Source organism: Eurypyga helias, unplaced genomic scaffold (genome assembly GCF_000690775.1).
Source record: "Eurypyga helias isolate BGI_N326 unplaced genomic scaffold, ASM69077v1 scaffold12200, whole genome shotgun sequence".
Lineage (NCBI taxonomy): Eukaryota > Metazoa > Chordata > Aves > Eurypygiformes > Eurypygidae > Eurypyga > Eurypyga helias.
The window spans coordinates 85,063-110,328 of record NW_010223988.1 but is presented as its reverse complement, the minus strand read 5'-3'; the positions used below and the strand labels follow the sequence as shown (position 1 = coordinate 110,328).

Sequence of the window (25,266 nt, the reverse complement as noted above, 5' to 3'; positions counted from 1 at the left end):
ATCCTCTGAAATCAAGGCTTAATTTGGCTTGTTATGTTAAAATTATTTTGCCTCAAGGTGTATGTCCATTTCTGCATTATCATTGCAGCTGGAGAGAAATGAATTGCCTTTCCCCTTGAACATTCCTGGATGTTCTAAGTTCACTGCACCATGTTTTGCCACCCAGCTCAGGTGGTTTTCATGTGTGCCCTCTTTTCAGTCTCTTATTTCTTTGTTTTTGCCAAGATTATCTGATTCCAAGTAATGCTTCTCTTTAGGAGCAGTGTCCAGTCTACACTGGCCATGTGCTGTCACTAGAACAGTCGTTCTCCTCTTCTTAAACGGTTGCCTTTCCTTGACTCATCTTCTGCTAATTCTTCTAACTGTTGCTTCAGTGTATTGTTTAGAAAAACTTTTTTTCCTCTTCCAGATTTTTTTAGGACCCTCAAGAGAGGTTTCTGGTCTCCTTGTTTTTGTTCTTAGGGCCAGACTTCAAAGCCAGAGCTGAGTTGCTTTCCTAGGGTAGGGAAGTCTGCAGATCTGTCAGTCTATATTAAAATCGTGGTTATCTGTCATCAATCTCCTCATACTTGGAAATTAGCTCAGTGTTGTTGAGTGAGAGGTTATGAGTTTTTTTGTTATTGTTAAGGACATTGTTGATGTTTTGTTTTTGTTACTCTGGCCTGTATCCTGGCCTTTCTTGGACTTGGTCCCTCTGCAGAGCTTCACATCCCAGCTGTGTCTCGCAGGCTCTTTCCAAGGTGTGGCCTTTTCATGTAGTCGCACAGCCCGAGTTCTCCCCTTGTTACCAATACCGCAGCTACCTTCCCCGCCTGATGTGCTGTACTGACATGCAGGCAGATCCTAAATGCATAAATTACTCTCGATATCGTTAGGAGGATGTAATTATCATAACCTGTTTTGCTTTCTCCACCGTGCTTACAGAGTGAGTTCGCTTTGAGCCCTGCATGTTCTGTCTCTAGCACGCCTGTCAAATTCCCCTGTGAGATGTCAGTGGGGGATACCAGCCGTCACCACCTCCATGCTTGCTGGGACACAGCATGGGATGTCTGCTTCCGACATGCAGCTTTCCTTACTGAGGAAGACTTTGGTACGCTGCTGCAGAGACAATTATTCCTCTTGAAAACTTTTCTTTGCTGCTTAAAGAAGGAATTTCGTGGCTTTAGTTGTTAATGACAAGGAACTTTATTAGACTAAGTGATGTCTGTTGGAGTTGAAAACGGCAGGAGTGTTTTGGATTTAGATCATCTGGTTTAGCCTCAGGAAAGGCTATGGTCTCTGTCTTGCTCTTAACCTTGGGGTGTGTTTCCACAGCAGCATAAGGTGTTTGGGCTATCCCTCATTCCAGGGCATTTGTGTTCCTCTCCCTTTCTTAGTGATGGCAGATGCTCTTGAAACTTGGTGGTGGGTTAATTCAGACAGCACTGAGAACAAAAGATTAACTTGTTAAAGCTTGCTGGCCACTTGTGTTGGAATTTGACTGGACAGTAAGAGGGTAGACAGGAATTTATAGCTGGGGTTGAAGAAAGATGGGGTGATTAGCTCTGATTTAGATCAGCTCAAGCTCTTGAGGACACACACCTTTAGGTAGTCACAGCTATGTACAAAAAGCAGCTGCAGTTAGTTTGATGTAGTGCTTGTGCCGCTGACCAGTAACATCATTCTGTACTGTTCTTACATGTTTTATAAGGACAGGACAAGTGGTAACGAATTTAAATTGAAAGAGGGTAGATTTAGATTAGATATCAGGAAGAAATGAACAAGTTTTTCACGGAGAGGGTGGTGAGGCACTGGAACAGGTTGCCCAGAGAAGCTGTGGATGCCCCATCCCTGGAAGTGTTCAAGGCCAGGCTGGATGAGGCTTTGAGCAACCTGGTCTAGTGGAAGGTGTCCCTGCCCATGGCAGGGGGGTTGGAACTAGATGGTCTTTAAGGTCCCTTCCAACCCAAACCAGTCTGTGATCCTGGACTTCAAGGTCTCTGGAAGTGCAGAGAGTCGCTTTTTGTTTGTTTTACAGGGGGTTTAGGGTTTTTTTCCCCTCTTACTGGGTGAAGCATTCTTCTGCCTGCCAGTTAACAATTTTTGCTTACATTTTTTTTTTCTGTAGCGTGTAGCTCTTGCTTAAACTGCAGTCAATTTGCAGAGGTTGATTCTGTGTGTGATCTCTGTGCTGGGACGGAAAACTGCAGAAATACTAAATATTATTATCAGTGCTGAGTGATTACTCATTGGAGAAGGGCAAGATCATAGAATGATGTTTTTTGTGTTATTACTTATTTGAGCATTATTGTTTTTCTGTGCTGGAATGTAGAGAAGGTTATAGTGTGTCCAGTATTAGCTACCAACTCCAAAGGACTTCAGTGCTTTTCATGCCTGTAAGTTAGGGCATACTTCAACTACTGCCGCAGTGAACTGCTCCTAGAGCAATTTCCATTACAGAAATCTTTTTTGTGCAAAGAATTAACATTTACATTCTCACAGTTAACTGCTGCCACTCCTTGTGATTACTTCTCATTGAAGCACTCTTTTAAGTCATTGTTGTATGGCACAATGGATTTTTTTTGGGAAATAAACTAATAGAGTGAATTCAGTTTTTTTTCCCCAGACAGAACAACTCTGGGATTTTTCTTACACTGGATGTAAGACCTAAAAAAATCTGCCTACCTAGTAAAGTTTATCATCCTAGAGTTTGCACTGCAGCCATCACTTCTGAAAGCCCCTAAGTACTTAGGGGTGATTCAACAGATGTTTTTAAGCAGGAAAATGTGTTTAATAGAAGCCTTTAATGACCTCTTGCATCTACATAGTGCAAAAAAAGCCCTTGCAGAAACAATTTTCAAAGAGCAATTACAAACCTTTGATCTTTTGAAAGTAAAAGTTCAGATTATGTGATTGGGAATCTTAAACTTAATTCTCCTAGGTAGGTTTTTATTGACATGGACTACTGTGTGAGGAAATTTAAACCTAGTCCCTTCCAATTGTTAGAAAAACAAACAAACAAAACCAACCCAAAGTGCTGGTTGTTAAATCGAATTTCATCACTTCTGTTTTAAGTTATTCCTTTAAATTTGATTAATTTTGGACATTGAGTTCACTTTTGTTGGGGAACTGCATCTTGCTAGGTATTGGTTTGACAGATGTTTCTTTATCAGCTAGTCTCAAATGCATGGAACTGAATTGATGGGATTTGCAACAGTTCTGTAGCGATGCTGCAAAATTCCAAATATAACTTTAATTTCAACCTTTGTTCTTTATTTCTTTTCTTGCCCTTCTTATTACTTAGAATTATACATTTTATCTTTGATCTTGGCACTCACTTTGTACAAGATTTACTGTCCAGTTCTGCCATTTGCCCCTATTGGTTTATACGAGTTTGATTTATACTGGATGATGCTGTTGGAAGTATCCTGTTGCCAAGGAAAACGTTAAAGGACTGTGTTTGCTGAGAGAACAAGTAGCTAAAATCTGGGTGTAACAGCAGAAAATAGCTGTCTGCGGATCTGTATGTAGCAGTTTGGTTTAATCTCAAATCCGGCCTTGAAATATTCATTTATGGGTGACTGATTAGGCCCTGCATTGTGAAAGCATTAAAAAATTTCATGTTCTATTGTGTTTTGCAGGCAGAATGTAATTGTCTTGGCAGCTTGGGAAATAAAGACAAATTTGTATTGAATCCCTAGGAAAGATCTTTGAATAAAGTGAAGTTTATTAGTAGTACTCCTCCCACCTTCCAGGTGGGGTGACAGATGCCTTGATGAGACTGCATTTCTCTTCTTTCCTCCTTATCAACAGACCATTCAAGATTAGTGCTCAGACTTCCTCCTGTTGAAGAAAGAAGATAAGATTCAGCTTGGAAATCTTATCATTAGGTGGATGTTGGCCATGAGTACCTTTCTCCTACCCTGTCTTATCAGCAGGGTAAGCAGTGAGACAAGACTGGTGGAGGAAGGTTTCAGCACTGAGTTGTTGTAGACAGAGGAATGTAAACAATCTCCCTGGCTGTGACTGGTATTTAACTTTCCAGTCAGCTCCCCCTGCTCACCCTCAAAAAAGATGGGTTTGGTTCCTGTGGTGGGTCAGACTAGCAGCCAGAGATGATGTTGCACCCTGCAACAGTCTTGTTTCTTTAGGAAGTATTTCAGATATCGCTAAGAAAGCTGACATTTAAAAGCTGTGAAAGTCAGATGGTTTTTATCTTCCAAAATGATAGTGGGTAGGAATTTGAACATGAGGTCTACAAATCCCAAGATTTTCTGCAGTCATTATGGGGATGGATTTTGAGATAAGGATTTGATACTAATGGTAGTTTGGGACACTACCAGAAACAAAACTGGGGTGACTTACTCTCTTCGTCCATGCCCTGTTGAGAATAATTTAGGCTGTGTTTTCAGGGTGGCTAATACCAAATGACCAGATAGTGCAGGCTGGATGCAGACAGCATATCTGTTCAGTCTGAGATGCAGCAGTGTTGTCTGTGTGAGGACAGATGATGACCTATTGATCATCAAGTTTACCAAGACAAAGTTAGGCCTCCTTCTCTTTTTCTAAAATCCCAAGCTTTTAAGGTATAACTGTCAGACTAATCTGACACTGCATCAGGTTCTTGTACTTTTATTCCTTTGGCACTAGTTATGGTATATCTTGATTTACTGTCTCTTCAAAGCATGGTCTGAATCTGTCCAAGAGTAGGATAATATTCCTAACTGTATCATAAGGGTGCTGCAGAGAAATCTTTCATCAAAGGTAGGGAGGCTGAGCAAAACAAGATAAAATACTCTTTTCTGAGATGTTAAAAACTACTGTATTTTCTGTCCTCTGTTGTAATGTGATCTGTGAATTCCCTTACTGTTGCCCTTTGTTGCAGGGTAGCTGGTGTATAGTGATGAATGAATTGCATACATGGTTCATGAAGTTTGATTCTTTTCTACAGATACAGGTTCTGCCTTTCATGAAGAGCTATGTTGAAAGTGTGGAGGTTAATAGTATCAATAGGATTTGGTTTGCTATTCTGTTGTAATGTGATCTGTGAATTCCCTTTGTTGCAGGGTAGCTGGTGTATAGTGATGAATGAATTGCATACATGGTTCATGAAGTTTGATTCTTTTCTACAGATACAGGTTCTGCCTTTCATGAAGAGCTATGCTGTTTCTGAGTATGGAGGTTAACAGTATCAATACGATTTGCTTTGCTATTAGTATATTTGAATATAGACATTACATCTTCAGTTTTTTGGTTTCTTGCTGGTTTTGCTGCTACCCCATATCAAGGTGCATTTTTGATGTGCATTTATATTGCTTATCTCTTTTGCCCCCAGTACTGTCGTGTTCTTCCAACAAATTAAAGCTTGAAGTTAAATTCAGAAAGTATGCATTGCTAATCAGGAAACATCTGGAAAAGGTTTATACATGAGACACTAACCTGATTGCAGTCAAAGTGAAGTTTCATGCAACAGCGTTTCTTGGGAAACAGCCCTGCGATAGACAGTGTCTAAGCCAAACTGTTGGCACTCATCGTGACAGGACAGCCTTTCAGAAACAGGCAGGTCTGTCGCACAGCCTGTGAAGGTGACTTGTTTCTGATCCTGAAGTCAAACTTCCCACTGATCTGCCTGAACGCAGACATTGTACCTTCATAAGCAGCGCCTTCCACTTCCGTCCCGTTAATGTGCTGGTGTTCAGAGCAGAGCTGATAAATTGGTAGCCGTGATTTCAAGTGAGGAATACCTCCTTTAGCACAGTGCTTTTAGTCACAGGGCAGTGGTATCTTCTGGTCTGAAAGCCACAGGTCTGTGGTTGTCACTGCTGTTGGAAAGCTTCGATGGTCTATAAATAACCGGGCTCACTGCTATACTAAAATCCAAAACATGAGCAGCGGAAACTACAAGAACCTCTCTAAGTCTACTGGTCTTACCTGTTTGCTTTTCTTTGCGAACTGTGCACGTTACTATAACAAATAGAAGATCCTGTGGACTTTTCTAGCAAGCATGCACCAAGCCCTCCTGTTCCTCTCCTTGTTCTGCTTACCAAGGTGTACGTTTAAGCTGTACGGAAGTTAGAGATTAAGAACCTGCCTGTGGAGCTGACATGGAGACGGTAACTGGTCAGCTTTCCTCTGTTGGTGGGTTCCCTCTGAACCCTGTTTCCAGGGCGTCAGTGTGGTGGTGGGGGTTGCCTGCACTTGTTCAGTTGCACTGCTGTGGAATATTTTTTGGTGACAGCGTGGTCTGCTCTTTTGGAATATCAGAAAGTTGTTAATAACATGTGGGTAAGATGAAGAGAGTCCCTGTTCAATAACCTGAAGATGACAATTGGTGGAATGTGTTCTTTGTATTTCAGGTTTTTATTCTGGACTGTGTTAACTTTCTGTCTGAGTGCCTGCAAATAATAGCTAAGCTCTTCTGAGAGTCTGAGGAACACATAATTAACATCCTCTGGAATTGAAACATTTTCCCTAATTATTAGAGGCTTCTGTGTAAGTGCGTACTCTAATTCATTGCGTGGTAATGGTTTTCATAGCTTGCTTAAAATCACTGGGAGGGTGGAGGAACTGGAGAGGAGTCTGGAATAAGCAAAAACAATCCTAAATTTGGAGAACTGATCTTTCTCTAGGAATTGGATAGATGACTCAGTCTTAGTTGATCTTCTGTTATAAGGGGAATTCAGGGCAAGCAGGATGGGAAACTGTTCAGTACAGATAACTAGTTACTCATGTGTCCATTATAGGGCAAGAAATTGGGGGTCATATGCTGACCCCTTTTGCCATAAGTATCCAGGAGTCTCCATTAACCAGAATCAGGGAGAAAGGTAGCCGTGAAATGCTTTCATTGCCTTGTGGAGGATTGTAAACGTTATTCACCAGGGGATAAAAAGGGCTCAAGTCCTTCTTTCCATTATTCTTGTCTGGATCAGCATATGCAGTTCTTAGAGTTAAATGGTTAAATTTATAAGTGAATGAACCAGATTCAGACTCGCTGCTGTTGCAGTTCAGGCATGATCTCTGAATTTTCCAGGCAGAATGTCAGCTTGGCCTGGTCATCAGGAGACCAGAACAGTGTGAGGGGGACATATGATCGTGTTATCTCCTCCTTCACCCCTATACTTCATTTAATTTCTCTTAGGTACAGCTGGTTGATACAAACACTCCTATTTGAGTCCTGTTGGCAAGTAATTACAAGTATATTGCTAAAGCAGAGACTGGGATCATGAAATCTAAATTGTGTCCCAAGATCTGTTGTAAGTCTTCTGCGCTATTGCATGTAAATCCTTTAGTCTTTTCATTCTGTGAAGACAAAAATAATGCTGTCCTCAGGATGATGATACAGCAATACATTCCTCAAAGGTATTAAGAATACTGTATATTTACCTCTGCTGCTTTTGTAAGGAAGCGATCTGGCTGGCTAGCTTTAGATTGGATAAGAACAGCGTATAATCTCCATTTGACTTTTTGCTGGGTAATGCTTCTCTTTTGAGGTGCACCCAGTTTAGTAATCTAATCAAGTATTTCTTCATCTTTTTCTCCTCTTCCTTTTTATGTTTAAACTCATACTAGTTTGGAGTTGTGTTCATTCTGTACTGTTAATGGCCCAGAGCCTGTTTCTCTTCCACCACACTAATTGTGCTGAGAGCTTACCGACCTAGGAAATGTGTGTATTTTCAGTGTGAACTGCAGCAGCTGTACTGCAGACAAGCAAATGGATGGGTTCTAGTGAAATGTCCAGTCCCCCAAATATAGAATGTAGCAGTGAAGGCTGTGGCATTAATGTAAGCCTGTTCACCTCTGCTCACTTCCTGCATGTGGTGTTGCAAGGAAAAAGCAAATGGTTGTTTATTAGGGTATGATTTATAAGATTATATTTAATTCAACTGCTTGAATGGCTAAGGGCTGAAATGCAGCCACCTACTATAGGGCATGTGCCAGTTGCTAGAAGTAACACTGAAGGGTATTTAGAGAAGGATATTCTATTCTATGCCTATAGTGCTATTTATGGTGGGGATCATGTGTTAAGTGCTCTCCAGTTCAATAAAGACAGCTTTTGCTGTGTGGATGGGTAAAGTATGGACATCCGATAGTCGTCTGTGTTCCCTGCCGCTGTATATTTTTGCTGTATAAATGGAAAGAAGCTTTCCTTTTTAGTGCTCTAAAAAGGGTTTTCCCATTGACTTTCACTTGCCTCACTAATAATTAGTGCTTAATTGGAAGTAATTGTAGAAGTTTCTGCTTTTTTGACTAGACCTGATCCATTTTAAATCTTGAAAATGTTGGATATCGAATATATTTCATCTTGTAGATCACAGTTGGAAAACTGAAGGAGGGGAAATCAAACCTAACAGAGCATTTCCTTGAATAAATAATCACTAATTTACCTGGTGCTTCAGTGAAGAAACGTTTTTGAGCACTCATATTGCAGTGGGGCTGTCAATCTGCCTTTACAAATAACCCTCATAACTTCTAATGTTGCATAAGCGATGTAATCATCAGGCAGTTTAAATGAGGATAAGGGAGGATGGGGATTAAAACTGTTCAGGAGGATTTAAATTGTCAGATAATCACTGGCAGGTGTCCTTTACTTGTGACAGATGGCTTAGGTGTTGTCAGAGGCTTCATGGCAGAGCAAGAGCTTGTCTTACTCTTTGCTTCCCGAAACCAGCCTGAATGTGCAGTGGGATGCTTTTCTTCTGTTCTGGCAAGACGCCTTTGCAGTAATGCATAGGAAAGGAAATCAAGCTAAAGAATCGCATTTATGGGGATTTACGAGAGAGGCTTATGAACGTGCAGCTGTAAACAGCTTTTTGGGTGATATCAAAGGTGTTTATTTGATATGGAAAGTAAACTCAGTGCTCATTAGTGTACTTTTCTTACCTGTTTGGTGCTATTAACGGGCAGACTCTTTATGCCCTACAGACCTGAATTTAGTATGGGACCCTCCAATTTAACTAGTGCCCTGTTTTCATTTTAACAATGCGTGAAGTGTAGTAAAGAAATCGAGTAAGTTTGTTGCCACAGACTCTTTGGGTGAGTGCAAGAGTCCCGACTTTGATCTCTCATAAGCACAAATTAGCTCTGCCTCCCATTTCAGTGCAGCGAGTGTTAAGCCAAGTCTACCTGAATGCCACTGGTGTTACCTTGCTGACAACATTCTTCTGGTGGCAGTGAAGGTTGCGTGTGCACGTGTTAAACTGGAGTTTATAGGCAAAGCATAAGGGTTGGAGTTTCTTCATGCTCAACTTTTGAATTCCTCTTCTGCGTGCATCGTCTGCATGAGCAGATATCTGTAGGTTGGAGTTTCTTCATGCTCAACTTCTGCGTGCATCGTCTGCATTAGCAGATATCTGTGAAGTAGGTGTGGAATTAGCCAGATGCTGCATGTCAGCATGAAGTGTGGTAAGATGCATCCGTCCTTAGTGGCTAAATTTACAGAAGCAACTGGACCTGAATGTAAGCATTTGTAAACGGTTTTGCAGTCCTTGAGGAATCAAATCCCATAATATCCTGTCAGGCACTTAGCACTGCTTATTTGTTATCTTTGAAGATGACAAAGGAAGATCAAAAAGTCATTGCTCACTTTCCTCTAGTTTCTGTTTTGCTGCTGAGTATTAGCAGGTATTGAAGGTACGTCTTTTTTATGCCATCTTCCTGCAAATTCTAGCTACTGACTTGTTCTAGTTTTCTCTCTGTTTTCACCATGTGTTGCAGATTTCGGTAGAGTGAGAATAGATTTCTGACATGCTGAACTCAAACCTGATGTGGGCTTGCACCTGGAAAGGGGATAAGCAGAAGGACAGGATTGATTCATTCAAGTGTGGAGCACACTCTGTGCATCGTGTGATAGGAAAGTGTCATGAGTGCCGCTTCGGCCTCACAGCTACATACCAGCCTGCATCAAAATAATGCTCTTCACGGTTGAAAAACTTGAAGCAGCGGTCCATTGAAAGTATCCAGTGAAGATCCCAGAATTCCCACAAAAGTCATGCCAAAGGTTTGGTAGTGTTCATGCTTCATCCCTAGTGATAGATCCTCTTTGCAAAGAGCCTGAAGTCACTGGTATTGTTCATGAAGGGTGTCTTTTATTTCTTTCTCAAAACCTGGCAGGGGTGACTGCCTGTTCTTAGTGATTACACTTTCTGATACAGAGGCAGGAGTGTTATCAGTAGCAATCTGTTCTGTAATGTGCACAGTTCTCCGGAGTGCTTTCAAGTAGAAGTGTTCTTGTGAAAGATATCCTTGACTTGCTTTCTTAATACCGCATGAAGTGCTCAGTATAACTTGTCCTTCTATTTAGCTTTCCCTGATTCTTTTTCAGTGAGTATTAAATACTTGGATGCTAACATTTTTGGAAGTGGCTGCTAAAACAGATTGCCGTTCCTTACTCAGTCCCAAAGTGAAACACAAGTCCCTTTTCTATTCAGCCCAGATAGAATGCCGCTTAAAGCGAGCAATGCATTACAGTGAAAATGGACGACTTATTTCCCCTTTTTCCCCCTCCCTTCTTTACTTAAGACATCTGTGTAGCTCATATTTGGGTTCAATTCAAAATCAGTTGAGGAGGCTGCAGGGTAAATATGTCAGTTGTTGGAAACCCGACTCTACCAGATTGAAGAAATTTCTGCCCCCGCCAACAGGCGGGATAGCGAGTTGGCTACATAAAACCTGACATCTGTATGGACTTTATTATAAAAATGGGCAAAGTGATCTAGTTTGGTCCTTTCTGTTTCTGTCTTAAGCATGTCTGTAACGCTGCTTCCCTTTTATGTGCATATACAGAGCCCCTGAGTCACGCAGCGGGCTGTGCGCTGAGTGGGCAGGAACATCGCATTCCTGAGGACTGGGAGGTGGTGACCGCACTGAGGATTTCTTTGAGGATTTTTATATCTGATAAAGGAGAATGGCAAAGGGAAGGAAACAAAGAGCAATAGGATTTAAAACAGTTCCACATGTGCTGCTGTTCTGACAGTTCTTTATCCATCAATGGATTTTTTGGAGATGGAGTAATGCACAGAACAATTTTCTAGATGAACTGTCTTGGAGTCTTAAATTGCTGTCTGTAACCTGCAATTCTCTTCCAGTAGCTGATGAAGGTCAAGTTTTAAGAGAAATAGGTGTTGCTTTGAAATTGAATTGAGTCAGAATTCCTTGTTCCAGTTCCACAGCAAAGCTTGCTTAGAGCTGTCAGCAAGTAACCTGACCTGCCAGTGTCTTTTGTTTCCTGTTTGATGAAAAGGTTAGTAATACATTCTTGCTCTAGAAGAACATTGAGGATAAAATTGCTCTATGACAAAGGAAATCCTATAAACAAACAACTTCCTGAGTAAAAAATAAAACTTGGTACCTGTTCCTGGAATGTTGCTTCAATTTATTAGGGTAAAAGTATTGCCTTTATTTAAAGAAGTCGTTAAAAGTAACTGGGACTCGATAGCTTGGAGGGACTGTTTTGTTTCTTGGTTTGTCTTTTGCTTTTTGAAACTTCAAAAAAATCTTAAATGATTTGGCTCGGTCTAAATTTCTTCATTAAAGGAGCGTGGAGATCATGACTAAAGCTTGTCAGACAGGTTAACAGCAGTAGGTCTAACAGGAGCTGGACTTGGTTATGCTGCACTGGAGGTGTTACAGTGCTTGAAATGCATCCAGTATCTTATTTTCTCAGGAATACTCTGGTGCTTAGGGAGAAGACAGTTCTTGAGAGCTGGTGTTGGTTCTTAGCTAGCAACTTGCCCAAATCTAGAAGAGGTCTCACTTAAGTTTGACAGTAGGATTTTTCATTTTGAGTAGGTGCAGCTTCCATATAGAAGTGGAACAAGCTGGATGAGCTGTAGCTAGGAGGTTAGACAAGAAGGTAGTGCAGAGCAGCAGGGAGATGCCAAGAGAATGGCAACTTTTGATATGGCTGCCTAAATGTACTGTCTAGGTGCTTAGGTTCTGACAGCACTAAAGCCTCAGTAAGTCCTAGTTCTCTTGTCAAGCTTGAAGTAACTGTTTTGCATCAGAGATTTATTCTTAGCCAGGACACTTCAGTTTATTATTTGAGAACTTGTAAATTCTCTCAAAATGAAAGTTATGACAACTACCAGGAAAGGCTTCCAGTGGTACCATATTGACCTGAAAGTGATTTTTCTAGTTTTTGAGTGTGGGAGCGGGTGGGGGAGCATGGAGGAAGGAGTTAGGTCCTGCTGTGAAGCTCTTGGGTGCTTTATAACAAACTCTAATGTGGTGCATTGGCCGTGACTTTACATTGCGAAGAATACCCAGGTGTTTAATCTCTTTCACCTCTTGCAGTGGTGACAGCATGCTGTAGTGTTGTAATACTGCAGTAGGTTTTCTCCAGTTGCAGGCAGAGGTGGTGCTGGCAGTTGTTAGCTAGTAAGAGGTTGTGTAAGGCTGCAGTTTCGCCCTCTGTAACTGTTTGAGTGGTGACTTTGCTTTGGTGGTTGCTTACCAGGGTACCAAGACTGATCTGAATGTGTTGTGTCACTGGTTTTGGGGAAAGAAACCCAACAAAACCCCAACAATAAAACCCTTGCTGGTTGAACACAAAACTGCAGAACTCTCTTATCAGCAGTGCTGTAAGGCTGCACCGGCCTGGGGGTGGTTATTGACAGAGCTGTATCTGGTGTGTCATGTCAGGACTAGCCAAGGACAAACCATTCCCGTTGCCGATTCAGATTTCGTCACTCTGGCATGAAGAGCTGGGTGCAGCATTTCATTGGGAGCTGCTGGGGAGCAGTGCAGGCCCTGCCTGATTAGGCTGGAGCTGAGCTTCTTCCAGTACGCTGTAGGCTGTAGCTTTTTCCCACTGTAGCGTAGGGAGCAAACATGCTCCTTCTTGATCAGAAGAGCAGTGATGTGGGGGATGAAACTGAGGTTTGATGAAACTGCTAAAAGCAAAAAGACCTCAAACTGCTAGCTGCACAGTCTGGGCTGGCTTTTTGCTGGGCTGTCGCTTTGTTTAAGGTGCTGTACCAGGAGTTACGGGTGGCTCTGGGTGTGTGCCCGGTTGGCCAAGGTTGCCCCATCTGCCCGTGATCTGCTGTGTGCTCCATGCAGCATCACAGAGTGGGGCACTCACCATGCTGTGTTTACAGTGCTTCTCCTTGTCCCTGGAGCTCAGGCCTTCCCAGGGACAGAGAAAAGTTACCTTGAAGGCAAAACTTTAGGCTTCCCTCTCACACTGTTCTCTTGATTTCCAGTATCCTGCTATTAATACACCCCCCACCCCCCACTTGACAGACTCCTAATGTGCCAACTGCTTTACTAGCCTGTGGACAGATGTATGCTAGTTGTATTAACTGTATTGACACCAAAAGGTTCAAATCTAACTTTGATCAGCAATACTATGTTTAAGAAATAATTGAAAACATAGTATGAATTAGTCAATATGTTACCTAGTTCCTAGCCCTGAGGTAACTGCAAAAAAATATTTTGCAAGCTAAATAGTGATCTGACAAAAGCATGGGAAGTATGGACCTGAGTTCTAATAGCCTCATCTGGTTTAGTTGTGTTCAGATTATCACCTTCATACAGTCTTTTTTTTTTTAAACACAAACTTTGCTTTGACCGGAGGATACGTAGAACACTGCATGTATGTTCTTTCCTAGAAAGAAAATGACAAGAAAGAAATCTGTAAAATGGGTAGTGTGAATGGAGAACAGGTAAAATGATGATAATTTAGGAGGAAAGAAAAAGTCTTACCAAGCACCATACTCAGGATACTGATGAGATAATGACAGAATAACCGGGGTCAGGATCCATAAGTTCCATCAGGGGAAGTGTGGCCAGTAGATTGAGAGAGGAGATTCTCCCCTTCTACTCTGCTCTCGTGAGACCCCACCTGGAGTGCTGCATCCAGCTGTGGGGTCCCCAACATAAGAAGGATATCGACTGCTTGGAGCAAGTCCAGAGGAGGCCACGAAGATGCTCAGAGGGCTGGAGCCCCTCTGCTATGGGGACAGGCTGAGAGAGTTGGGCTTGTTCAGCCTGGAGAAGAGAAGGCTCCGGGGAGACCTTATAGCACCTTCCAGCACCTGAAGGGGCTACAAGGAAGCTGGGGGGGACTTTTTACACGGACATGCAGTAACAGGACAAGGGGTAATGGGTTTAAGTGGAAAGAGGGGAGGTTTAGATTGGATATCAGGAAGAAGTTCTTCACAGAGAGGGTGGTGAGGCACTGGAACAGGTTGCCCAGAGAAGCTGTGGATGCCCCATCCCTGGAAGTGTTCAAGGCCAGGCTGGATGAGGCTTTGAGCAACCTGGTCTAGTGGAAGGTGTCCCTGCCCATGGCAGGGGGGGTGGAACTAGATGGTCTTCAAGGTCCCTTCCAACCCCAACCATTCTGTGATTCTGTGATCTTCATTCAACCACTGATAAACAGCTTGCTCAGTGAGTGCTTTTCTGCCTTGTTTAAAAATACCCTCTAAATTTTCCTCTTTTTTGTTTATCACAGAGAGCCAGCTGTTGCCTGGGAATAACTTCACAAATGAATGCAACATTCCTGGAAACTTCATGTGCAGTAACGGGCGCTGTATCCCAGGGGCCTGGCAGTGTGATGGGCTGCCGGACTGGTTTGGTGACAGTGGTTTGAATGCCGTAAGTGACCGTTGCTATGACCCTTAACATGTTATTTCAAGTCAGTTAATATGCTCTTGCTATTTTAACTTAATGCCTCTTCTTTAACCCCAGTTATCCATCCCTTTCAGAATAAGGGGGCTTTATCTGTGCTATGGAAATCTCCAGTCCTAGTTCTGCTTTAAACCAGTGAGCTTTTTTGTCCTTTCTAAAGCATTAAAAGTACCTGTATAAAATTTAGTCTTTATAAAGCATCAAGTTTGTGTTGCAGCATTGAAGACAGGCTAATACTGGGTTTTTTCTCTTACTTAGATTTTAACATCATAGGAAAGGGTGGGCCTGTTGCAAGGATTGGTTGTCATTTTATGTGTCTGTTTAAACCCTAGCAGAATTCATATTAGTGGGAACTTAGACAAGATTAAGAAGTGTCCAGAGTTCAACCTGTACCTTTGAGTGAGAGCATCCTAGTGACAACAGCTGTGTGAGTCTAAGGTTCCTCCTTACCTGGCTCCTGAACAAGCTGCTGGCATGACTTTTGGTGTGCAGTTTTAACTTAAAACAGGCTGAATGATGGCACTTCTCTGTATTCATAGATACGAACCAGGTTTTCTGTCTCTAAGAATGTTGCCATCCTCTGCTTTGCATGAATTTTGTTTCACCTGGTACAATTAGAAAATCTTAATGAAGGTTTTCATTAACCTTAGTGAAGATTTTCTTAATGAAGGTGGGGCTGGGTATTTACCCATGAATCTATAACAGGAAAATATGCTCTCTGATCAAAAACTTCCTTACCAAAATGAGTTGGATCTAGTGAATTGCTGACGGTAATGAACGTAGTAACTGACAATAAACTATAAATAGCTGCGAAATGACAGTTCGTAACAGTTGTTCTTGTCACAAGAGACTCAAACCTCACTGATCTAGGCTATGCTGCAACTATTAATTCAAGTTTCTGCAAAATTGTCCTTTGTGGGTTTTTTTTAAATACTTGCAGCCCACTTGATTGGCTAATTTTTTTGCATGAGCATCATTTAGATCCTGCCCAAATTAAGAGATAACTAAACTGTTCTTTCCTCTTCCCACACATCTATCTGCTATCTAATCACCTTCATAAATGTAAAATTATTATGGAAAAAAGACAACAGGGAGAGCAAGGGATTCATATTCTGTGCTGACCTGCTGTTAACAGGTCAGATAAGCCAAAACAGAATGGAGATAGTGTCCATTTGAATCTCCAAACAAAAAATTAATATTCAAGCAAACAAGGTTCTGTAATGCAACCAGAGAGGTCCTAGCTGCCTGTGTCTGTGTCTCCATCCTCTCTGTTTTAGTAGGCAGCTTGTAACTCTGTATACTGCCATGAGAAGCATGTCTAACGAACCAGCCACTGTGCGTGGGATGCTGAATATGCCTGTGTAGCTACAGTCGGTGTGCCATGACAGAGACGTGGGGTATGAGAGGAGTCACTGGGAGAGAATTATAGCATTATTAGGGAGGCTGGGAAGGCTTTGCATTGTTAGTTGTTGGCTTATGTCTGAATTGAAGAAATTGGTTTACTGTGTTAATGATGGATGGGCCTTCTAACCCAGGAAACATCCCCTTTTGAATTCTGCTAAGCGCTTAGCCTTGCTCATAGCTTCAGAGGGACAATTCAGTCACTATGCATGTGAGTATATACATACATTGTGTGCAGCTGAAAATGTTTCTTTTGCTCTTTTGATGAATTTTGAAAATGGTCACTTTCTTATGTTAAACTGTTAAAATGTTACCAACCAATCTTTTACATCAGAAAGTAATCAAAATTTGGATGGGCTTATGCAGCCCGAATTGGGTGTTACCAGAGTTGCTAGCTCCAGAGTTAAGGCACTGAAAGGCAGCCCTAGTGTCTTGTCCAAAAAGGGCAAAGAAGAAAAATCACTTGTCTCTTCTCCTGCCTCCAGCTTGTGGCAGTCTGTAAAGATCCTGGATTACTTCAGGTTGGAAAGGACTCTAGGTGTCATTTGGTCCAGCTGCTTGCTTAGAGCAGGACTAACTCTGATCAGGGTTGCTCAGGGCCTTCTCTGGTCAAGTTTTATAGATTTCCAAGGATGGAGAGTTCACAGCCCCACTGGGCACCTGTTCCAGGGTTTGAATATGCCCCTGGGAAAACCTTTTCCTAGTACATGATCAGTTTGCAGTGATGGGATAAAAGCTGAACCAAACAGTTTTTAACGATGTGCAGTGCGATTGACATACAGATCCTCTGGCCTTAGTGAGTGGGAGGGGGGAATGTAGGATCCCAGGAATTGCTCTCCTTGACTGCAGAAACAACAGCTGAAAAACAAGAACAGTTGACATTCAAATGTGTGTGTGTGGTGGCTCTGGTTGTGTCACTGTACCAGCATGTGTTGTTGCTTGCGTCGGACAACCCCAAGGAGGACAGCTATGATTGCAAGTGTTACGCTAGCGTCGCAAGGGTTGGAGTGTGTGTGTATAGATGTAGGTATAAAACTTTAATTGGTTTGGGCTATTACTATCAGAATAGGACTCTGGTTACTAAAACTCACCTTGCAGCAAAATTGAAGTCCTTTGTTTGTCGACTGCGATGTTGCTTTGCATTAGCTGAGCTGTTGATGGTGAAGACAAAGCCATAGGAGTTGCATTGGCAGCATGAGCTGGCTGAGTTCCCAGTGTGTTACTACTGAGCTGTGCTTTAAGCTGCTTTGTCTGTGATTCCTCATCAACCAGTTGACACTGAAAGGCTTTAACCTTGTTTTAAAGTGTTTCTGTGTGAGCAGGAGTGTGGTTACAGGATTCATCTGGTACTGTGGGCTGGTAGTTCTGTGAAGACAAGTTTGCTGTGCTTTGGTGTGCCCACGGAGGAAGTTTCATGCACTCGGGTGTGTGGTTATGTGCAAAGTCTTTCTCTCTCTTTTGGACTGCCTTACGGTTGAACATGGGTGTCCAGCATATTTTACCAATTCCCTTGCTGTAATATCTCATCCTGTCCATCCCCTTTCAAACAGGAAGACTTATAACTCATGGCCTGGTTCTAATTTTCTGTGGCCAGTGAGTGAAAAGTGTTGGTCTGGGTGTGAAGAGAAAAGAAGATGCAAAGTAGAACTACCTGTATCTTGTCCATTAATGTCTTATCTCTTCTGTCTCTTCCTTTTGTCCCTTTTGTCTCCTGCTTTGCAGGACCATCTCTGTTAACCATGTTGCTTCGCTTGTGGACTTTTTCTTCCTCTCCCACGCTTGCCAGAATCCATACTATCTATCATCTTCCTTGTTTCCTCTGTGCCCTGACCTGTGATCATTTAACACTTCCCATGCCAGCTGCCTGTGTGCTGTTTAGCGCACAGAACACTTCTCGTACTCTTGCCTTCTGTCATGGTGATGCGATGACAGAAAAATTTTACCTGGTTTTATCTGGGGAGAAGGGTTAAGAAAAGGTGTAGGAGGGAGGCAAGAAGCTGAGACGGTGACTTCTCATTGTCATGACTAAGAACTGCTTCTCCTCGAAGCAGAATATCTCTTCGGCTTTTCCCCCAAGCCACTAATTGAGCTTGAATAAGAATTAATTGACCATAGCAGTGTAAATGTTTTGTATTTCCAATTCTCTCTAGTTTGAGTAATCTGCTGTCATCGGTGTGTCTCTCAAAATGCACAATCCTTTTGTAGTTCATTCCCTCTGGCTCTGCTGGTTCTGGTGTAGTCCAGTATCTGTCGTGGCAGTGTAAATGTTTTGTATTTCCAGTTCTCTCTAGTTTGAGTAATCTGCTGTCATCGGTGTGTCTCTCAAAATGCACAATCCTTTTGTAGTTCATTCCCTCTGGCTCTGCTGGTTCTGGTGTAGTCCAGTATCTGTCGTGCAGGGTTCCTTTTAATGTTAGTGGGGTTTCTGCTGCTTTTTAGCAGTGTAGATGATTTATAATGGAAGCTGAGGCTTCACTTGACAAATGCAGAATCTTTACCAACAGGACTTCCCTGTGGAGCTTATAGGGGTTGACTGTGTAGCTCCTGAATCCTGCTCTGGTTGCACACCAGGCATACATATACCTGGGGTTAGTGCTTGCACTGGTCAAGGTGGGAGCTGCATGTCGTCAGCTGCTCTGTTCTCAAGTATGGAAGAACTGAAGTAGCACAAAACAGAGAACCTGAATGGAAAGAGCCTAGAAATGCATGCTTGCGTGTTTCAAAACATTTTCAGGTATATGGATTATCTTTAGTACTGACCTTTGCACCTACCTGCTGACATCTCCTTTGGGGCCCAGACCTGCATCCCGCTGTTGGATTCTCTTCTTGAGATTTAAGAGTACACTAATGTTCTTAATTAAGCTCATAATTTACTCTGTCATATTTTTCCTCTTTTCTTTGTACATCTCTGTATTAGATTATTACAGAAAGAATGTGAACACTGAAAAGGGCTTTTGTCAGCTAATGAGCAACAGCTAGTAGAGAGATAGCATGTTGCTGCTTTTGTCAGCTAACGAGCAACAGATGGTGCAGATTCAGAGCATGGCACATCATCTTTGCTAAGTGCCTGGCAGGGCAACAGCCAGAATTAAAGACATACCAAATACCCAGAGGTCCAGATTTTCCTTCATTGCTCTTCTGAGAGCCATTTCTTACATGCCAAGTTTGTGTGTTCAGCTGTGAGCAGTAGTGGCACACAGTGAATACAGGGACTAGCTGTGTTAATCCAAGGGCTAAAGAGTGTTGGCTATGGGACAGAAAAAAAATCCTGTGCAAGGTTAGCCTTGGGACAGTGTGTTCTCATGTTAGGAACTTCTGTCTCTCACATGTTTCTTTTTCCAGTTGCCACTGTTGCTCATTCAGCACAAACATAAAGGTAAAGCAGGTTTTTGAGTCGATGCTAAAGGCTGTCTGCAGTGTCTGAGCAACAGGGCATCATCCGTGCTTGTAAGAATATGCTGCCAGCACACTTCTGCACTGGCTAACAAGGGCTAGCTTCTGTAGGAACATCTGGAACTTAAGTAGTAAAAAGCTCATTTCATCACCAGCAATTTCATCAATCATCATCAGACCTTGCTCTGATTGTCCTTCAGACAAAGTCTTTATGAGCAAGTCATCTCCATGGGGGAGAGTGTCTTCATTAAATGAAGTACTGCATAAAAATGGTCAATTAACTAGTATTCCCTGTCAGTGCAGAAAAGTGGGGAGGAGGTGGGCCAGAGCAGAGGTTCCCCTGCAGCCCATGGTGAGAGGGCAGGCTCTGCCCTGCAGCTATGTGGGAGGGGGGTGTCACGCAGAGAACTCCCCCCTTGCAGCCTGAGTAGGGCTCTACGACGGAGCAGGTGGCTGTGCCTGAAGAGCCCGTTACTCTGTGGGAAGCCTTGTGCCAGAGCAGGGGCAGTGTGAGGAGTCTTCCCCTGAGGAGAAAGGAGTGGTAGAGCCAATGTTTGATGGACTGACCACAACCTTCATTCTCTGGTCCCCTTGTACAGCCAGTGGGGTGGAGGTAGAGAAATGGGGAGCAAAGCTGAGCCCAGGAAGAGAGGAGAGGTGGGGGGAAGGTGTTTTTAAGATTTGGTTCTATCCCTCATTATCTTACTCTGATTTGATTGGTAACTAATTAAACTGATTTTTCCGCCCCAAGTGGAGTTTGTTTTACCTGTGACCATAACTGGTGAGTGATTCCTCCCTGTCCTTATCCCAACCCACCTTATTTTTCTTCTCCCCATCCTGAGGGGTTGGGGAGTGAGTGAGTGGCTGTGTGGTGCTGTGTTGCTGGCTGGGCCTGAACCATGACACCTGCCAAGCAAGCTTCTGCTCTAGGTCAGCTTTGTCTCTTGCCTGAGACACACATGCTTGTAGGGGACCCCTCACACTCCGAAGGGTTTATGTCTGTAGCCCTGGGTTGCACCCAGCGTAGTTTCGTGAGCCAAGCTTTTCTGGAGTCCCACACCAGCTGTCTAATTCTCATAACCCTGAGTACTGTGACTCACACTGGGCAATATGAGAAACCAATTTAATCCAGGTGTCTAGCAGATCTGGTAAATGCCTTTCTGTTTCTGTATCAGGGAATTGAAGCCCTTGGAACCCATGCTGAAGCCAGGGATCCTGGTGACAAATACCCTAGGAGCTCCTAGATCTGGTAGGCTACATGCTGCAGTACAAAGATGAAGGCCTGAGAAAACTTAAGTTTTCTTTTTATGTTTAATTCCTTAAATAAGGGTTTTGAGGGCTTTTTATGAATGTGTGGTGGGAGTGTTTTCTGATCTGTGCTATGTGTGTAACCATGCTTCTGTTGTTTTTGCAAGCATTTTTAACAGTCTGACAGATCAGTAGAGCAATATTTGAGATAGTGCTGTAATTATTTGTTCATTGTTGATTTCATATTAATCCTTGATTTCATCTTCTCTTATATGTCTCTTAACCATGTTCTTGGTTTTACTCTGTAGTTTGAACTGTTTATACATAATAAAAGTGCTGTATTTTTTCACATTCCCTTCTGTGTTGGGTATGCATGCAGTTCCATGTAATCTATCTAAATGCACACAGCGTTTTGTATAAATTTTATAGTCTCAGGAAGACTTTATAGATCTTCCGGTGTTATCAGGAGGTGGAGTGAGGGAACGGGAGGTATACGTGGCAAAACTAAGCTTGTTTGTATCTGCATACTTGCTCTTACTCCTTGTTGACCCTGCATTGATGAGGAGTTAGACTGGATTAGCAATATATTGTAGTTGTAAAATACAGCTCACGATAACCATTTTTAAGTTTCCCCGAGGTTTCCCGTACCTAAAATTGTTCCATCTCCAATTTAAAAACTACCTACCCGACAAACGTTTGCTGCTCCCTCTGGTGTCCACTGGCAACAGGTTTTACTGCTCAGGCACATTCAGGGATGGAGAATCTGCAGGAAAGTGTTTGTAAGGAACGATTACACATAGTTGTGGATGAGATGTAAACAGTCTTTTCACAAGAATGCTAAATGAAACCCCCACTCTGCAATTGGCAACCTGGGTTTCCTAGATTATGTGAAGAATGTTTTCCTGTGCTCTAAAACCTTTCAATCGGGAAACGGGAACTCTTGCAGAACAAAGGCAGGTTGGTTGGGTTTTCATCTTCAGACTAGTATTTCATATGCATTTGGACTGACTTAATTACATCCACTTTCTACAAAAGAGGTAGTTTTGGAAGAACTGCATGTGTTAAAAGCTTCACAGCATCAGAGGGGTTGAAATTGTGTAAAGGAAAAAGCCCGCTGAAACGTAAGTAATGGCTGAGGAAGTGGCTCTGGCACTGGAGACACTCTTGAGTGCAACAGCTCCTGCAGTGCCACACAGGAGGGAGGAGGAGGGTTGAGTGGGGACTGCACCAGCTTTAAACCCATGTCATATGCCTGGAGGACTGTTGGACTGCCTTGTCCTGCCCTCTTTGATGTGGGGTAGATTTCAGAAGTCCTTTCAATTTGCTGCTGTTCACTGCTTTTAATAAAAAAAATCATGGGTTTTGCCCTCTGTCAGGAATGTGTTTGGAGTCTGCTGTACAGGAAGATCACAAGCTGGGATTATATTAAGGCACATTAAGTACCCATGCTTTTCCTTTTGTAAGTCCCAAAATTAAAATAGACAGGCAGACAAAATTTACTAATAGATGGTGATTACTATCAACCTAAATAATTCTCGTGGCAGTCTGAATTTAGGTGTTTGTCTTTGCCTTTCCTTACACTTTACTGTGAGAGCAAATTCATGACTTCCACACTGCTAAGTAACCAGATCTCATAGCCACTTTAAAAGACACAGCAAAGGTCTTGTAGAAACAGTGAGTTCTGCTATCTGTATAAGCTATTTAATGACTACTTATTATGATAGCACAATTATGATAGCTGAAGATACTTTACTTGCATTTAGCCACTCAGCAGAGTCAGTCTAATGAATGGCTTTCACGTAGAGGAACAAAGGGCATGAAATAACTCTGGTTGCCACCCTTTTAAATACTAGGCTTTAGGCTCAACAAGCAGAGCTCTGCACTGAAGGATGAGATGCAGCATTTTGTTAATAAGAAATGACCAATTCAGAAGTAATGTAGGTAAGCTCTAGGGATTGTCTAAACCAGCTGAGATCTGGAAATACAGCACCAGGCCAAGACCCTGGGTGGGACTGATTCTACCCATCTGTGAAGATTATTGACTGTAAAATGTTTAATGAATCAGCAGCCTCAAAAAAGATTCTTAACACCAGGCTTGAACTGATGGTGTAAGTAAGGCTAATGCTACAGAAGATGAGGGTCAGGGTGATTATTTTCAGGAGATGCATTCAGATTCCTTGGGATTAAGATCCAGCACTGTATATCTGCCACAATTTTTTTGGACTGCCACATCATGTGTAAAGGTGAAGTCATTTCATCTGCAGCAGTCTGTTGCTGCTTTAGGTTTGAGAAGTTTGCAGTGTTGGTTTCTGATAAATTTGGATTCTTTCTTGCTAGCTAACAGCTTACGGTAGTGTGAGCTAAATAGCTGTGAAGTGTGTGTTGTATCAAAGCTCACCATGTCTTGGAAGATATAAATAAGCAAGTAATGAACACTTACAAGTAAGGGACTTAGTAACTTGTTACTTAAACCCAAACACCAGCATCAAAATCACTTTGTCCTGTTTGAGAATCTTATCTTATGATTCTATAACATCATTAAAAAGTATTAGAACTGAGCTTGTACCCTTTAGTTCATCAAATTTGTGTCTGCTGCTTTGGGAAGTGTGGAGTGTCTGTGACATGGCTCATGGTACTCACCAGAGGCTTATGTGGCTGTGAACTTTGGTCATTGTGTGCAGTTTTGGAGATGGTGACAAGCCTCTGCTGCAAATGGGTATGTCCAAAGACAGCTGAATGGTTGTTACAAATAACCAAGCTAGCTGTTAAATACTGACTTGATATGATGTGCTCTGTAATCCCCCATGAGCATGGAGGGCAGTACAGGCACAAGGAGCAAGATGAAGGCACAGAGATAAATATAAAAGCAGTATGTTAAAAGAACTAGAGTAATTACAACAATTTGAATACTTCAAAACACTCTATACCTACTAAAATCTATGTGAAATGGTGGAAGTGTGGGGCTTGTGGGTGTTTTCTGAGAGTATGATCTGGGAATCTAACTCTCCCTGTAAACAGGACTAACAGTCTCGCCTTTTGGTGCCCTACCTTACACTACATCTCCATCTAGTGCCTTTTAAATGTCTGTGGAGAAAACACAAGTCTGTATGGAAACTGCTAAGTAGGTAATTTTTTTTTTTTTTTTAATTGAGTACGTATGGCCAGGGGAGTGTGCTTAATATATGGAAGGCAAAAATCTAACAGCAAGGCCAGAGAACTAAGGAAGAGAGAAGCATTCTACCAGAGCTTGCACCCTCGAAGGATCATGGCAATAAAAAGCTTCAGTCAAAGTAGAGCTTGTGTAGTGGAATAAGCATTGGCATGTGCTAGGATTCCAGGCTACCAGGTGTTGTGCAAACAACAATTTTACAAAACTGTGGAAAAAGAATCTTCAGTGGTCCTGTTCTTATTTATAATCTAGTAATTATTTGTGTAAAAGGATGATGTTAATTCCTTTTTTCTTTTCCTAAATAACTAGAATATAGAGTAGAAAGCTAGGAATCCTGCTACAGAAGTAGCTGTATATACAGCTGTATATACAGCTGTATATACAGCTGTACACCCATAGAAGACCTCTGGACTTCTAATCAGAGTTGCTGAGTGTTTTTAAGCCTCCTTCTTTTTTTTCTTGCTGCTTCCTGTTATCTCCAGGTTGACCTGGAATATTTGTTGCAAGTAGGTGACAAACATCAGAATTTTAAAGCAAAGCTGAATATGAAACAATGCATGAAATGAGTGTCTGCTTTAGTTGGGAAGATGCTCTAAGCCAGCTGCTGATCTTTTTGTCACTCAGTCTCGAACTCGGAATATCAAACTGGAATTAACTCTTGTTTTCACTAATGATTCAGCAACTAAATACTTAGTAGTTATAATAAGATTTATAATGAAATTACCATGGTCAGTATATCATTTGAAGCTCAATTACAGAAATTTACACATGAGTGAGAGCAAGTGCAATAGCTACTTATATCTGCTATCTTTTTATGCAGGGAGATCAAGAGGGTTTGTGGTGTTAATTATTTAATCCTCTTGATTGCCTCCTCTAGATGGGGGGTCAGTAAATAGCCCAGTAGGAGAGCTTGGAATCAGAGGGGTTTAACGGCTGGAATCAGTGGCACAACTGAAATAAAAAGCTTAGGTAGGTAGTAGTCCAGGATGGGGTGAGGGATTGTAGCCCATCAGACATGCTGAAGCCCTCTGAGGAGGGTTGCTCCTCTTACTTGTCCTGCCTGGATGCATCCTGGGTAGCTTAACAACTTCAAAGTTGTCCATAATACGTATGGTGTAACAGCTGATTTAGAATTTGTCCTTTTGTATAATGATATTGTTCAGATTGTTTAATGAGTAATAGCTTCTAAAATACTACTTTAGTGAGAATTGGCTTTACTGAATGCCTGAAAAACAAGCTTTTTGTCTGTGCTCTGTTCTGACATGTCATCTGCTTTGTGATGATTTTGAAGGACTGAAATATTGACTTCTAGACCATGAAGATTACTTTAAGGCGTTACTGTCTGGCAAGAAATAAAGGCCACTGACCCATAGTAGTCCAGCTCTGAAGTGCTTTCTCTTTTTTTCCCCTCTTTAAAGGAAGCAGTTTCCACTTCATGGCAGCGG

General features: G+C 42.2%; 1 protein-coding gene across 1 annotated transcript in view; it reads left to right on the top strand.

Annotated features, from left to right (window-relative positions):
• Positions 1 to 14,434: 14,434 nt before the first annotated feature.
• The window catches only part of LDLRAD3 (low density lipoprotein receptor class A domain containing 3), a gene marked incomplete at its 5' end in the record, with an annotated part of 70,877 nt that continues 60,045 nt past the window's right edge, over positions 14,435 to 25,266 (top strand). Inside the window, one exon of the mRNA XM_010160120.1 lies at positions 14,435 to 14,577. Coding sequence (XP_010158422.1) covers positions 14,435 to 14,577 — 143 coding nt within the window. The remainder of the gene's footprint in view (positions 14,578 to 25,266) is intronic.